This window comes from Anguilla anguilla, chromosome 7, assembly GCF_013347855.1.
Source record: "Anguilla anguilla isolate fAngAng1 chromosome 7, fAngAng1.pri, whole genome shotgun sequence".
In the NCBI taxonomy this organism is placed as follows: Eukaryota; Metazoa; Chordata; class Actinopteri; order Anguilliformes; family Anguillidae; genus Anguilla; species Anguilla anguilla.
Genome location: NC_049207.1, coordinates 30894364 through 30910828, shown reverse-complemented (window position 1 = coordinate 30910828; position 16465 = coordinate 30894364). Strand labels below are relative to the sequence as shown.

The 16465-nt window shown below is 41.7% G+C and overlaps 1 protein-coding gene across 2 annotated transcripts; it reads right to left on the bottom strand.

The window, feature by feature from the left end:
- Window positions 1-1070: 1070 nt before the first annotated feature.
- LOC118232397 (reticulon-4 receptor-like 2) lies at window positions 1071-16191 on the bottom strand. Of its 2 annotated transcripts, XM_035427360.1 has the most exons (3): window positions 15919-16191; window positions 7550-7776; window positions 1071-4001 (listed from the first exon to the last, which is right to left on the bottom strand). In XM_035427360.1, exons 1-3 carry the CDS (start codon window positions 15977-15979, stop codon window positions 2895-2897), a joined length of 1395 nt encoding a protein of 464 aa, XP_035283251.1. In that variant the 5' UTR covers window positions 15980-16191; the 3' UTR covers window positions 1071-2894. The 2 variants fall into 2 exon arrangements, with proteins under 2 accessions (XP_035283251.1, XP_035283252.1); XM_035427361.1 differs by lacking the exon at window positions 15919-16191 and having other exon boundaries at window positions 1071-4280; window positions 7550-7682.
- Between the last annotated feature and the right edge of the window lie 274 nt (window positions 16192-16465).

Below are 16465 nucleotides of genomic sequence, written 5' to 3'. Positions count from 1 at the left end.
CTATCTTTTTTAAGTTGTTTGACCTGAATGGAGAGATCATTCAAGTTGTCCTCATTTGCTCCGACACGCTGTTCCAGTTGCGAAACATGTTCTCCCAATGTAGATAAGGAGCCCTTAATATCATTCAAAGTGCAAAGAATGGGATCCACTTTAGTATCAAAGTAATTCAGTTTTAATCTGTTATTTGGCATCAGATAGGGTTTTCATCTGGTCTTGATCCATTGTTTGGCGGCTTGGCTTGGGAGTTGGCAGAAATAGAAATAATCTGTCTTTTTGCCAGACACAGTTGAGCAACTTTTAAGTAATTTAGAGCCACAAGATTGTTAGACGTGACTATATGTAATTAAGAAGCCATGAAACGCTACAGATTTCAAAAGAAAAGACAAGCAGACCTTAGCTCAAGTCGGCTTACTCACTCTGCAGCCATCTTGAATTGCTGATAACCTTGCTTGTCTACCACCTAATCCAGTTGAATTCACTTTTTAATCAGAACCTCTGTGTTAAATCATATACCCCCTAACCCAGTCAAATTCTCTCCCTTTGATATGCAGCACCCTTTTATGATATCCTCTACCCTCACTTCAGTCCAATTCCCCTACACCTTGCCCCCCCCCCCCCCTTTCCTGTGATGTGTATTCATTTAAGGCATTTGGCCATTTTTTTTCCTTTGAGGGACAGGGTATAAGTATTGACATTCTCCATCATTTGTTTTTTTTTTTTTTTGTTTTTCTGTACTTTGGTAAACAGACCCACTAGCTACTATACAATATTAAACAACTTATCTTAAAATGAAGACGTGCCTGCATTTATTTTTCTACTTACAAAAGTATGGCGGAATAAATTGAACTCTTACAAATTCCACATGCATTATCATGTGCACCATTGTTTTCTTATAGGTCTTCTCTGCTGAATATTGTTCCAGAATATTAGTAAAATGAGGCAAAAGACATGTTGGTGTGTGATATGGGGTTTTGTGTGACAGTAAAGCACATTAGCATTCTTTTTTTTGCTATAAAGACTGAAGGAAACTTGAAGAAGATTGAAGATTGAAGAAACTCCCACACAAGTCCTTTTTGTAGAACAGAAATACTGTTTATTCACATGTTAATCATTTAGGTATAAACACCACCACAATTATAGTAATTTTTTGTTTTAAAATTCACAGTCTATCCACCATGTCATAGTACAGTGATATTTAAACACATACACACACACACACACACACACATAGGCATGCATGCACACACACGTAAATGCACAAACTCTCAGTTTCACACAAAACACAAACATACACACATCTACTCTCCCTCTTTCCCCCTCTCTCTTTCTCTCTCACATACACGCACACACTTTACCAGAGGGTAGCAAACAAACAGAAATTATTACCCTCCCAAAAACAGCATATTTTTCTCCTGGATCAGGATAGAATGCCATGAATAAAACAATCTCATAACACAAACTCCAAGCTCTGGCGTACTGCATGAGAGGAAATTAAGGTAACCAGACTATCTGCATTACAGTGAAGTGTGCTAAGACCTCTAAGTATCCTTCTCACTCTCCCTTTACAGATCAGCATCTGTGCTCACCCCATACTTCTCAAACCTATTCCTCTACAGGAAACATCAGCTGTTCCCTCTCCCTCCCCCCCCCCCCCCCTGGAATTAGAACAGTGCAGCTTCCCTCTCTGGTCTGTGACCAATGCCAGTGGGGGGGACTCTGGGAGGTAAGTGGTCAGGGGGAGGGGCCTGATGGCCGGCATCATCCCTCCCACAGTCACAGAGAAAACTTAGATTGGCATGTTTCTTGTTTCCTCAGTCCTGTTAGTAACCCAGCTTGTACACTGGGACACCACTGGGGGAAGGGGGAAGGTGGGTATGGGGAGGTTAACCAGAGCACTGTTATGAGAGAGTGGTACATGGTGTGGTCTGACTGCCCTTTTTCGCTCCCATTCCTCTCTCCTTCTCTTTCCATCTTTCCAATTATCTTTCCTCCTCTCTACCACACTCTATAAATGCAGTGTAGGTGTACTACTGTCTTCATTTGACTGTTTACTGTCATTTCCCTCACACCATGAATATTTTCCAATTACTGACTGCATAATTTCCATACCAAAAAAAACTCTTCTTTTGAATTCTGCAATTTTGAAAACTTACTTCCTCTGTATCTGGAATGTTTCAGCTCCACTATTCAACTGTCCAACATACTGCTCTGTACAATCTATTGGGGAACCATTGCCTTAATTTTCAAGTACATTTTCTGTGGCTTTTTTGAGATGACTCAAAAAAAGGACCTGCACTCCTTCCCACATTAGAAACAGAAGGAAGCAGAAGTGGACTCACGGGGGCCCAGGCCTGCGTCTGCAGTGTGTGACTGAATGCACTGGATGAAGACTCACAGAAGCAGTGGTGATTGTTTGGAGAAGTTGGTGAGGCATCTCACAATTTGGCAGCTAATATAATAAAATAAGGACCACGGTGGTATAAATACAAAAAACTCCAACCTGGCACTGCTGGCTCCATGGTGGTGATATCTCCAAACATATTGGTGGTCTAAACGGAAGTACCAGCAGGAGTGGTAGTAGTAGACATACAGAAATACTAGAAGATACTAGCAGTGTGTATAACTGCGATGACAGCTAGCACTAGCAGCAGCAACAGCAATATTAGCCATTTCCATTTCTGTACCTCAGCAGCTGTAAGCACTTTTTAAGCTGCCCTTCCTCCTAATGCCCTGTCACTGTGACAGCCCCAAGCCCCTCCCCCAGACCCCAAAGGTCAAAGGAGGTGGGTCAACCCGGAAGGAATCGAGAAACAGGTTTGAAGAGGAAGTAGAGAATAAAAAAGGGTAAAGGCAGGCTTTTAGGACACAGCATTTAGAGACAGAAGGGTTTAGATTCAGCCAAAGAGGAGGTGAAAGGAGAGGGCCATGATAGCCAAGGAGAGGAGGAAAAGGAGAGAGGAGGAGCAGTGTGAGGAAGGGGGGGAGGATGAGGGGGGGAGGGGTTGGGACTCAGGAGGACAGTCCAGCTCAAAGCAGCGCACTGAGGCGGCATCCTCACTCCCATAGTTGGTCCAATACTCCTCGGGGTCCAGTTTGGGGAGCGCAGCCTCCTCTTCTCCCAGCTCGTACTTGGAGGAGAAGGAGGAGGTGGGGGGGTTGTGGGGCTTGATGGCAGCAGAGAAGGGGAAGGCCTTGATGGTCTCGAAGGTCTTAGAGAACATGCTCTTGGAGCTAGAGACGGGCTTGGCCTTGGAAAACCACCAGCGGGTCTTGGTGCTAAAGGTGGTGGTGGTGGTCCCGGCCAGAGAGCCAGGGTCAGGGAGTGGGCAGAGGGCAAAGTCCATTTCACGCAGGAAGCGCAGGTCCTGGCCATGGCGCAGGGATGGTGAGGAGCAGAGTAGCTCAGAGCTGGACACGCGAGACTTGCGGAAGAACTCCCAAAGCGGGCGGGCCTCACAGCCACAAGACCAGGGGTTCCCGTTGAGCCGCAGGAACTGCACAGAGGATGCATCCCGCAGCGCCTGACCCGGCAGCTCCTCCAGAGAGTTGTTAAAGAGGTAGAGGATGGTGAGCCGCCCCAGGTCACGGAAGGCCTTGCGGTGGACCTGTCGGACGCGATTATCGTGGAGAAGCAGGCGGTCTAGGTTGACTAGGCCCCTGAACACGTTCTCAGAGAGGGTGCGGATGCGGTTGCCATGCAGAAAGAGTTGGTTGAGGTTGACCAGGTCAGAGAAGAGGTCGTCCTGCAGGAAGTGCAGCTGGTTCTCCTGCAGATAGAGGAACTGCAGGCTGTAGAGCTTGCGGAAGATGTCATGGGGCAGTGCAGCCAGCTGGCAGCGATGCATGTGCAGACTCTGCAGCTTTTCCAGGCCACGGAAGGCCTCACCCTCCAGCCGGTGCAGGTGTGGGTTATCCCCTAGGTCCAGCTCTTCCAACTCTCTCAGCTCACTGAATGCACCTGCCTCAATCCAGGTGATGTTATTGGAGTAGAGCCAAAGCACCTGCAGACGGTGGGGGTATGGTCGAGGAGGGACAAAGAGAGTAAGGGATAGATGGAGAGAAAAAGAGAGGGAAGTGAGAAATAGTTGTCCAGGGTAAAATGAAATAGGGGTTGGGGAGGAATAGAAGAGAGGAAACGGGATGGGAAAGCAAAGAATTTTGTACAGGGAACAGAAGAGGGAAGAGAGATAGAAAGCGATAGAAAGAGATAGAGAGACAGACATAAGACAGAGAGACAGAGAACAATGGAGATATTTTTAATAAACTTTATATTTAGAGATCTCAATACAGAGAAAGAGAGTTTAATGAGATGTAGAGTAAGGACATATGAAACCACAGAGATGAGGGAAGCAGAAGAACAACAGGAAGGGATGAAGGAGAAAGGAGAAGGGATAAGGAGAAAAATGAAAGAATAAAAACTTCAACCCTTCTGCATTGGAAACTGGATCCTGCAGATCTGTGTCATTATGTATGCATCATACAACCTTTAAATTAAATCACACCCATTGAGTTTTTATACAAAAACACTCACAGTATAAAGTGCATGAGTGCAGTCATTAGGTCAATATGATCAGTAGAAAGGGATGATTAAAACTCTCAGAGGTAGAAACACCATGAAAACAAGTGCTAGAATAGAAGATGCTGTTAGAACATCACAAATATATTCTACTACACTGACAACATTAATCAACAGTTAAACACGGTGGTGCAGTGGGTAGCATTAATCAACAGTTAAACACGGTGGTGCAGTGGGTAGCACTGTCGCCTCACAGCAAAAAGGTTGTTGGTTCATATCTCGGCTTGGGGCCTTTCTGTGTGGAGTTAGCATGTTCTCCCCTTGCCCGAGTGGGTTTCCTCCGGGTACTCCGGTTTTCTACCGCAGTCTAATTGGAGGCACGAAATTGCTTATGAGTGTGTGAGTGAATGGTGTGTGTGCCCTGCGATAGATTGGCGGCCTGTACAGGGTATATTCCTGCCTCTTGCCCAATGCATGCTGTGATAGGCTCCAGCACCCCCACAATCCTGCTCAGGATAAGTGGGTAAGGATGATGGGTGAATGGATGTACATTTCTACTGAGCACAAAGAGACACACAGGCATTCACAGATGCATATACATACATTAACAAACAAACACACACATTCAAACACACATACAGTGCCATGAGAAAGTATTTACCCGCTTCCTGATTTCCTGTATTATCGCATTTTGGTCACACTGAATGGCTTCAAATCTTTAGAAAAAATTTACTTTCAGACAAAGGGAATCTGAGTAAACAAACTCTTTTTTTAAATTTATTATAACTTCATTTATTTAATGAAAAACCTATCAAACACCCATATCAGCAATGTGAAGAAGTAATTGCCCCCTTAAAGGCAGAATATGGGCGAGGCTACAGAGCATGTGGTTTGGGATCAGATTCCAGAAGTGCTTCTTGCTTGTTAGCTGCTGCAATGGCAGATGCTGAGAAGCCTAGATACAGTGAAGCACAACTACAAGCTGACAGGGCTCGTTCAATAACAAGAGTCAACCTTGGAATTGCTTTTCCTCAGTGTCGTCAGCTGAAGTTCACCATGGCGATGAAATGCAACGTGGAATTGTCCTGTTTTCTGTTGGACCAGTAAGTAACTTATTTTTGCTAGCTAGTTATGTTAGGCAGCTAGATGCCTGAGGTTGGGGAGCTTTTGTATTGAATTCTGTTCTCCCATCAAGATGTCCACCTCCCTATGGGAACTACTGTTACTGTTTATAGTTGCTATTTAGCAAGCACTGGTAATTCACCAGCATTTTTTGCAATCGGGAACTGAATTGCATGCTATCTAGCTACATGTAACCAAATTCATTAGAAAGCTAAGAAAGTTGCAAACAAAGACTTTTGTCCTCAAGGGTTCACTGATAATAAAACACAGCATAACTTTATATAACACAGCATAGGAAATATTTAAATAATTTATTTCTAACTCTATACTTTATAAATATAACAATGTAATATTACATTACATTTTATTAGTCAGCAGCTTTATCCGAAGCGACATACAATAACTGCACACCAAAGGACGTTGGAACAACTACAAAACACATGTCAGATAAGGTAGCTACAATTTGCATGAAGTACCTGTTATCCATATCCATGAATTATGTTGAGAAAATAAAGAGGCTAATATCTGAAGTACCTATGGCCTGCTAATGTTATTTATTCCAAACACGATTCTGTGTTTACATCTCAGTAATAACTAATTGTCCAGAATAGCTAAATACAAAACGAGGAAACACAAAATAGCTGCACTGAGGAGTAACAATAGATGAGGGGTGCACTCAGTGTAAAAGATTGTTGTAACACTGCCTAATTACTGTTACCATCTATATGGAATAATTTGTGTTGCTAAAAATGTGATTTTCAATATCTCTGACCACCTCACCTCCTCGCTTGACATTTTTCTTGTAGAGCTCAAGGGTGTGTCCTCAATGGAGGTGTGGGTGGGGTTGAGGACGGAGACAAACTCAGAGTCTAGAAGGGCCGCAAAAAACCTGCATAGTATACCTTTAAACATAATAATTGGATGCACCACCCCAATAACTGCAATCAAACGCCTCCTATAATGTGATATCAGTCTTACATTGCTGTGGAGGAATTTTAGCCTGCTCTTTTTTGCAGAACTGCTTCAATTTAGACAGTGCAGGGTTTTCAGCACAAACTGCTTGTTTCAGGTCCTGCCACAGAATCTCTATTGATTCAGGTCAGGACTTTGATTAGGTCACTACAAAACTTTAACTCCGCTTCTTTCAGAAGTGGACTTGCTTTTGTGTTTTGGATCATTGTCTTGCTGCATAACCCAATTATGCTTCAGCTTCTCCTCACGGACAGATGACTGGACACAGTTACCTCAATAATGGCAATTCGTCCAGGTCCCACAGCAACAAAGCATCCCCACACCATCACACTACCCCCAGCGTGTTTGATTCTGAGTCTCTTCCTTATTGTGGAGCCATGAACACTGAACTTACATGAGCCGAGAGAGGCTTGCAGTTCTTTGAAAGTTTATCTAAGATGTTTTGTGACTTCCTTGTTGTTGCTGCACCTCTGGAGAAATTTTGGCAGGCCCGCCACTCCTGGGAATATTCTCCAATGTTCCAAGTGTTGTCCATTTGGAGGTAATGGCTCTCACTGTGGTTTGGTGTAGTCCCACAGCCTTAGAAATAGCTTTGTACTCCTTTCCAGACTGATATATTTAAACTAATCAACTGTTCTGTAATTTCCAAAACCAGTTCCTTACCAATTGTACTAAATACTTTTTCATGGCACTGTACATGCACAAACACACACATGAACATACAGACACACACTTCCACACATATGCACACATGCACATATGTGAACATACACATGCACACACACACACAAACATACAGGCACACACACAAACATGCAGACAGACACACACAAATATGATGACGCATGCACACACACACACACATGCACGAACAGGCAAACACTCGCACGCATACTCGTGCATGGACATATGGACAAACAGACACAGACACACTCAAACCTGTGTTTCGAAGCCAAAGGAGTCAACACGGAGCTCAGTTATGTGGTTATTCTGCAGAAATACACGCTGTGAGTCGAAGGGAATTCCGGGGGGCACCACTGTGAAGTTCTGCGACTGGCAGCTGACGGTCATGGGGGAGGGGTAGCATACACAGAGGCGTGGGCAGCTCTGAACCGGACTGGGCTTGAACAAAACCAACCAAATCACTAGCCACAGGGAGAGACTGCCTAGAAGAAGAGAGAGAGGGTAGTATGGAGTTTAATTAATGTTTTTATTATGCAATCAAAAAATATTTTATTAAAAGCAAAAACTTTTTGTGAAACCTTTTGCGTGTTGAAATTTTGGCTGCATGTTGAAGTTATTTTTAGTTAGTTTTGGTTGCATGTTGAAATTTTGGTTGCTTGTTGAAGTTTTTGCATGTCAAAAGTTTTTGCGGGTTCCAAGTTTTTGCATGTTGAAATTCTGGTCGCAAGTTGAGCACAATCCGGTGGGACGGGATCTATAGCCGCGTTTCCACCGCAGGAACTTTACCCCGGAACTAGGAACCTTTTGAGGAACTCGGAGCGTTTCCACCGCAGGAACTAAATTTAGTTCCGGGGGCTTTATTTTACCCCCAAAAAGGTTCCTGCTCAGGGGGTAGTACTTTCCAAAAGTACAGGAACCTTTGGGGTGGGGCGCAAGCACTGAAAATTTCTGATTGGTCGACTACTTGCAGTGTTATTTTTTTTACTTTCAGCCGCCATGTTTAAAAATCTCCAGCCGCAAACCAATTTTTTTTCATAATAACTTCAAATCAAACTTGTATGTTATGCGGCGCAGTAGCCTAGTTTTGGTTATAGCCTGTCAACGTCTTTATAACGTGTGCTCTTCTGTTCTTTCCTTGCTTTCGTATTCGTTTTATAAAATGCTAAGCATTCGTGCTGGGACAGCATATTACGTACCAAAACATTCGAACGGATTAATTCGGTTGCTGAATATTTTCTTTCGGATTTTCTTTGTTAGCCCGGTGTAACTGACTCAAAACGTTTGATACGAGGTTGATGTTAGGTATGCGGTAGTTCTGCGTAATTCACATTGGTGATAGCCTACAGTAAAAGCAAATTGGAAATCACCTTCCGCACTTTTTGTCAGGGTAAAATAACAGGTTAATTCTAGTAATCGTCCCTTTAGCTTTTTCAGACTGCCGTAATTTTACTCTGCCATTCTTCAATTCCACAAAAAGACCAGGAAGACTATGGACTAATTAATGGTGCATGGTTCGCATCTGGAGGGCACACTTCGCTGCTCGGCTAGCAGTAACTTCGAAGGAAAGCAAACGGTGGCTGTACCACTGTTAATTTAAATTTTCACGCAAGTCCGAGTTTTCGTTCTATTCTTGTCATTTTGCGATTAGCCTATATGGAATTGACGATGAGAAAGTAATCAAACAGCAAATTGTTTACAACGTGTGCATGTTTTCTGCTGTTGTTGCCAGTTATATTGGAAATGTGAATGCATTCTGTCGCCTCGGATGTCAAGACATGAAATGTTCGCATAAAAATCAATAAATACGAAAGTAACCATATACAGTCATTATTGGTCGCCCGTTGTATATAAGTGTAATAAACCCCTCCGGACTGTCCCGGTTATTAGAAAATAATGTAGGCTACTTCGGTGGTAGTATGGGGTTACAGAAGAAATCATAGGACAGATGGACCGACGACAACGTCGCTTTTTCATACGTCAGTGGGCTAATTTGCCTAATCTTCGCGGGACTTTAGACCGCGGTGGAAACGCAGACAACCATGGGCTGAAGGAACCTTTTCGTTCCTGGTAAAGTAGTTCTGGGACTAAAAGTTCCGGGTAATTTTAGTGGAAACGCAGCTTAAGTGGAGGGGTAGGTGATGTGTCTCAATAGGCCAGTCTACTTTGGAGTGACAGTTGGGCTACACACTATCAGATTTAATCTCTGATGTGTAAATTGTCCTCCTTGTCAAATTTCAGTTCCTCATTCAATTGTTCCGTCATGGAGGACATGATGACGATGGCGTAGGCTGTACAGCCTAATAATATCCATAATGCATAGGCCACAGTATTTGCAAATAAATTTGTGTTCCTGTACTGTTTATTGCAGAGGTGCATGCAATGTTTTCAAAAGGAAAAACAGCGCTAAAGCTGGCTAGCCTGTTCTGATAAATAAAAACAGACAAGTTTCTTTGTTTGTTTCAAAGACAAGGAAGATGATATACCACAGTATACCCTCCTCACCACTGAGACCACTGCACCACTGCTCTCAGGTAAGTTCACAAAAATGGTTTACACAGAACTTTCTGTTAGCTTATGCTACGTTGTCGGCGAGTTATGTAGTCTTGCAAATACATTCTTTTGTAGATGCTCTCACTAGCTAAACTGCCACTCCAAAGATCACCTACGCTCCTGCGTAGATCCCGCACACCTGATTGTGTTCGACTTGGAACCCGAACTTCAACTAGACAAAACTCGCAAAATAATTAAACATGCAAAGACTTAAACACGCAATTCAACACGTGGCATGTTTCACAAAAGGTTTTTGTTTTTAAAAAAATATTTTTGATAGCATTATAAAGACACAAATTTAACTCCAATTGTAAAGCGCTTTGGATAAAAGCGCTATATAAATGCAGTCCATTTACCATTTACCATATGGTAGGAGAGGGAACAGAGAGAGTTGAAATGTAAAACGTAAACAGGCGCAGAGATATGTAATCTTGTGGTTGTGACACTGCTATTAACGGAATGCAGTAGAGAAATTAACCACAAACACGGTGAGAGTGAGAAGAATGATGTTCATAAAATATTAAGCGCGAGGAGCATTACTGAAATGAGTGAACGAACGTACGGGCGAGGGTCGCGAGGCATAAAGCACGTTTAAGGAATAGGGCACAGTCCTGATCATGGATCTTGTATTGCTTAATTTCTCTCTTATTCCGCGAAACAGACCGAAATTAACACAAACTCAGTGAAATAAACAGAACAATATAAATAAAGTACGGACCCAATCCGAAAAGCGGTTGAGGCAAAGTCAAGTTTGTTATGCTATGTTTTTTACGTAACATACATGATATGTTTTTTATTTTTTTGCCTCATTGACGGACCAGTTTAACTGCACGTTAAATTGAAGATTACGAAGTGTCGAATTAGCTTCAAGGCTTCGTAAACAAAACCTGCTGCTTCACTATCCAGTATACATAATGCATTGGTTTTACAGGATCTGATAACCTGGAATAACAGAAACCCTTTGAGAATAGTAAATAAAATAAATAAATAAAAACGAGCTCCATTCCCATGTGCAAGCAAGGCCCTGCTGACCCCGGCAGAAAACGCCTCATTAAATTGCACTCAGATTACACCAACCAGGAGGTAGGGTGTGGGCGTGCAATGGTTACTGTATTATTCATCTTAATTCCTATATAGGTTATTGCCAACGTTTTGTGTAAAACCATATGGACTTCTGAGCCTGTTCAGATTTACATCTACAAATAATTTGAAAATAAAAATATATATACTATATATATAGTTTATTATGAGCAAAGTACCCAGTGTGTACAGACTGTGGACAGTGGTGGATGAAATACTCGTAGGTAGGCATGTAGGGGAGACTACGGAAGAGGATTAGGGCCACGTGAATTTATTTTTTTAGTTCTGACTTTAAAGTCAGAATTCTGAGAATGAAGTCTTTAGTCAGAATTCTGAGATTAAAGTCAAAATTCTGAGAATAAAGTCAGAATTCTGACTTTAAAATCATAATTCTGACTTTAAAATCAGAACTCAGAATTCTGACTTCATTCTCAGAATTCTGAGATTAAAGTCAGAATTCTGACTTTAAAATCATAACTCAGAATACTGACTTTATTCTCGGAATTCTGAGATTAAAGTCAGAATTCTGACTTTATTCTCGGAATTCTGACTTTAATCTCAGAACTCAAAAAAAATGTCACGTGGCCCTAATCCTCTTCCGTAGGAAACCGAGGCCAGTTGGCACACAGCTATTTTCTGGTCCTTTATAGGTCGCAGACACAAAAATGTAAAATCTACATGTTAAAACATCTGAAAAAGTGTCTTCATTTTTTGTGAGTTTGGTAGTGTCAGTTAGGAGAGATAGGAATCAGCTACATTTTGATACATGATTTGAAAGTCTGTAATGACTGAATACTGGGTAACATCATTTTATCAGAAGAGGGTCCCAACGTGAGCAGGGTTGGTTGGCACTAGGGCTGTCAAAAGTGCCATGAAATTGAGTTTGAATATTAGCTTTTGTAATTAGTTAGAGTTCGAATATATTCGAATATCATTTGCCTATAATTCACAAAAAATAAGCTGCTTATTGTCGGGCGCAATATGCACGTGACGCTCCCTCTAAACTGGCCTGTGCGTTATTTTCCACAAGCGGGCAGTAGAATAGAGGACATTGGTGAACTTTCATATGAGGTTACTACATCTGGGGTCTCATTTATAAAACGTATTTTAGATCAACTGTGTGGCGCGTGCGTAGAAAATCACGTTAAAGTAGTGATTTATAAAATTTCAACATGACTCGATTTGACCGTGGAAACGGTTGTGGCTCTACGTCAGGTCTTCACTGGCGTATGCACGCAAGTTCATTTTTATAAATGAGCCCCCTGCAGTTTCTATAGCCTAATGCGCAAATGAATAAAGCACTTTCTCGTGGATGTAATGTGCCACAACTCGGCATTTATTAATCACAACAGGGAAATGACTGTTAATAGGAAATACCTGTTTATTTCTTAACACAAAAACAATTCAAACAGCTAATACCTGTAGCCTAAAACAACATAAATTACTTACTCTGTTTAGTTTGTTCAACTTCTTTCACCATCCAATTTTATCAAAATCTTCAGAACAGAAAGAAACATGCCTGCCATTGGAACATTATTTAGCAGATTGTTAGCTGACCAGATCTGTTGAACGAAGTGAAAAAGAGACTGGCTCGCAAGGCTAGCTGACCAGTAACGTTAGGTGTCCATGGAGCTGAAAGTATCACCGGAGGTTATTGGCAAGAAAAACCAAACGATCCACTTGCTCTGGGTCGAGGGCGGAACGCTTTTTGTTGACAGAGGAAGTAACGTTAGCACAGGAAATGAACTTTGCGTGCATGAACATGATTCGCCGCATGAAATTAAAGCCTGCATATTCATGTTAATTACAAAACCAAAACTAATATTCTAATGCTCACATTTAGGTTCGAACTTAAAAAAAAAAAAGATTTTCGAATAGTTTTCGAACTTCGAATATTTTTTGACAGCCCTAGTTGGCACAATATTAAAGTGACAATCTCAAAGATTTCAGTTTCGTTCTCTATGGCGGTGCCAATGGCGAGAAGCGGTAATTGCAGGTGTATTTTTGGACCTCACTTCCCATAGATCCAACCGGATCCAACCAGTGTCGCCTGTGTGACGTCAGTCAGTTGGCACGCCAACTATAACACGTACTATTTACTGAATAAAAAACGGTTGTTATAAAAGTAACATTATGTACATACTCATTCGTTGTCTAACATTAGGCTAACTCAAGATGTCTTTACACTGCCGAGCCAGGTTAAAATGCTGTAGCAAACCTGGGGTAGAATTAGTGATGATCAATTTCTGCGAACGTTCTTTATCCACCTTTTGCCTGGTATGAACATCTTTACACTGCAGAGAAGAATTTGCGGGATTCGCTGTGGCTCGTGCAATTATGTATCTCGTGCACAATCAGCAGTCTTTTTCGTGAATGATTGTTGTGTGATATTTTTGAAACAACTGCCTTGCAAAATGTTACCCCTGGTGTTTCTGGTTTTGCTAGCTAAACTGTTCGAGAATAAAGCTGAGCTGGGTGTTAAATTAGCAATCAGAACAAGAAGAATAAAACAAAAACAAAGGAGATTTCATCAAAAAGGGTATAAAGGCTGAAGGAACATATGAGGAAGCGTAATAAAATAACAATGCTAATCCATACTGCCGTATTAATTTATTTAGTTTTCTCCTGCATGAGGTCTTCAGAAATCAGACCCGCTCTGCTCCACATACCCCGGCTTTATTCCGATCATTATAATATATTGATCAACTCGATGGCAATGTAAATAACGGTAACCTTAAGGCCAGTTCAGATCAATGATTTGCAACGAGGCGAAACGGTTTTAGAATGTTGCAGAGAAAATTGCAGCAGTGTGAACTGGCTAGTAGCAGAGGCGTTGCCTGCCCTGAGGTTTTAAAAGACCGTCCTTGTCAAATCGCCAAGTGCAGTTTTAGAATGTCTACAATCAGATGTCTTGGAATTTTGCAAGTTGCACCCAGTCTCGTTGCGAATCATTGATCTGAACTGGCCTTTAGTTAGCTACATTGCAACGCTGCAACAAGGTAGCATTGCTTTCGAGAGACGGTTTGTGAGGTCGGTACCGGTCGGTAGCGTTAGCTAGCGTTTTTTCTAATTGTTAGCTGACATTAGATCGTGTTAATTGCATTAGCTAGCTAGCTAACGCAACGTTACATGATATGAGAGATGGATACTGTGCGCAACGTTGTCTAAACTAATGTTGTCTTTCTTGACATGGTCCAGTAGCTAGCGTTAGCTGTGCAAATAGCTATGTAATTTAGTAAAGTTACATTGTCATTAAATGTAATACGAAATCTACATCAACAAATAATATGATCTCTCATGTTACACAAAAACTTTTTAGGGTTCCATAACTCCCCCAACCCCCCCCTTTCTCTGTTATTGTAATGCATGCAGACACCGGAAAAAACAGTACGCCCCTCACACACAAGTGAGTTGAAGAGCGAGCCTGTTGCATTAGTTCCGCCTACCCTCTCTGGCGGACCAACCACTGATGGGTGATGAAAAACGCGGCACTAACTGTGCGCCGCTTGTGATTTTTTCCCGGGAATGTCGCCACAGACACCAAGTTTTTTAATCATGAATTATGATAATAATAATAGTATAAATTAATATAAAAATAGGCTCAATCACCATTGTGTTACCCAATGCAGCGATAGATAGTGACTTAAAAGACATTTATTTTAATGAAATGAGATTATTACTTTAAACTGCTACAGTTACAAAGAATTAAGCATCCAATAGAAACTATTTTCGACATTTAATTCAAATAAGAACCAGAAAACATGAATAGAAAATATACATATATTAAACAAGATTCTATATAAATCTGTGTGCCTGTGTAAGGGGGGCTTCAGGCACAACATTGTGGTTACTTTCACATCAGTTGAAGTCACAGACACAAAAACACACATGTCTGCAGGCACACACGCTCCATTTGGCTGATCCACGCACACACAGGCTTACACACTCGCATGCACACACAACACACAAACAGAAACAGTGAGAGGAGAGAGAAAGAGAGAAAGATCAAATGAGAGAATAGTAGGCCTATAGGTACATGCCATTGTTTGGTTTCAAGTCTATTTTATATTATATTTATAATAAATTTCATATTTTATATATTTATTATATTTATTCCATTGAATATTTCTGGTTCAAATAGGATTTAAATGTTGAAAATGTTTCTATTGTTTTGCTTCATTTCTTTGTGACTATAGCATTTTTACATCGTGCCAACAAACCCCATAAGGTGGACAACACATTGAACAAGTGCACATGACTTTAATCATTAGTTACCTCATTTTGAAAATATTTGTGGACATTAAAATAAATGTATACATCCGGGACCTTAACCTTTCATTTGCTACTGGTTAGGATATTCTAACGTAATTACGCCAGAGAAATACAGAGTGAAAACGTGTTTGAAACGAGTGAAAAGTGTGCCAACCAACCCTGGTCTTCTCTATACCACATCATAGATAATGATGCCACATACCTACAAATAATCCTGTTTTGTCTGGACATTTTAAATATACGTTTTAACGTTCGTGGAAGTACTGTGTGGTCTCGTAAAAACAATCCACAAACAAACAAAAACTAGTGCGTAAAAACAATCCACACAACCCGTTGTATTTAAGACCTGCATTTTATCTACGAATTTAAGTTTAGGGTGTAAGCGGATGAAACTTCTAATCGTGACAAAATATTTAAAGAGAAATGTTTTATTACCTAATTAAATTGTAGTTCGATGACATATAACCGTTTATATTGTTAAACTATTATTTTACACTGGTTCCATTTACTCAAACTACTGCAACCACATTAAGTTATACAATACAATGATTTCACATACAACCTATACACACTAGACCATTTCAAACGCATTTATGGTATTATATCAGTGCACAATCGTTTAAATGTCAACATTCAGAGAAAAATGCCGCATAATTAGGTATAGTACGCTGACGCATTGCATGTAAATTAATTAAAGCAGACATGAAATTGAATGAACTCACTCTTTAAGTTGAAGCGGGTGTTGGAGCCCCGAAGGATCCGCGCAGTCAAACGGGTTGCCATACCGAACCAAAGCCGAATGCGAGTTAGCCTGAGACGCCTCGGACTCTGCCTGCTATCTCCACTGAAGTTCAGCTCTGGTTTGCGAGTCGGTGTGTCCGTGCGACAAGTGTGAATGACAACTTAGGGTTCTCGGGGTCCAGTTTATACACCCGTTTGTGCCCACGGAAGCCACGGAATCTCACATACGTAGGGGGGGGGGGGCAGGGAGAGGAAGCGACAGTAAAGGAGAGAAAAGAGGTGGAGACACGATGAGACGGTGCGAAATGTGTGTGTGTGTGTGTGTGGGGGGGGGGGGGGGGGGGGGGGTAATGACTTAGCGATGAGCTGGGAGCAGAGCGGATGAGTGGGAAGCTGGAGCCTGGAGAAATAGCGATCTAGGCGTGTCTTGGCACGGGAACAAGCGTGGTGTTTGCTCTTGCTGCCTGCGAGTGTTTGACGGGAGACAGACATAATAGGCGTTTCAACAATACATTCGTGTCGCAAAGG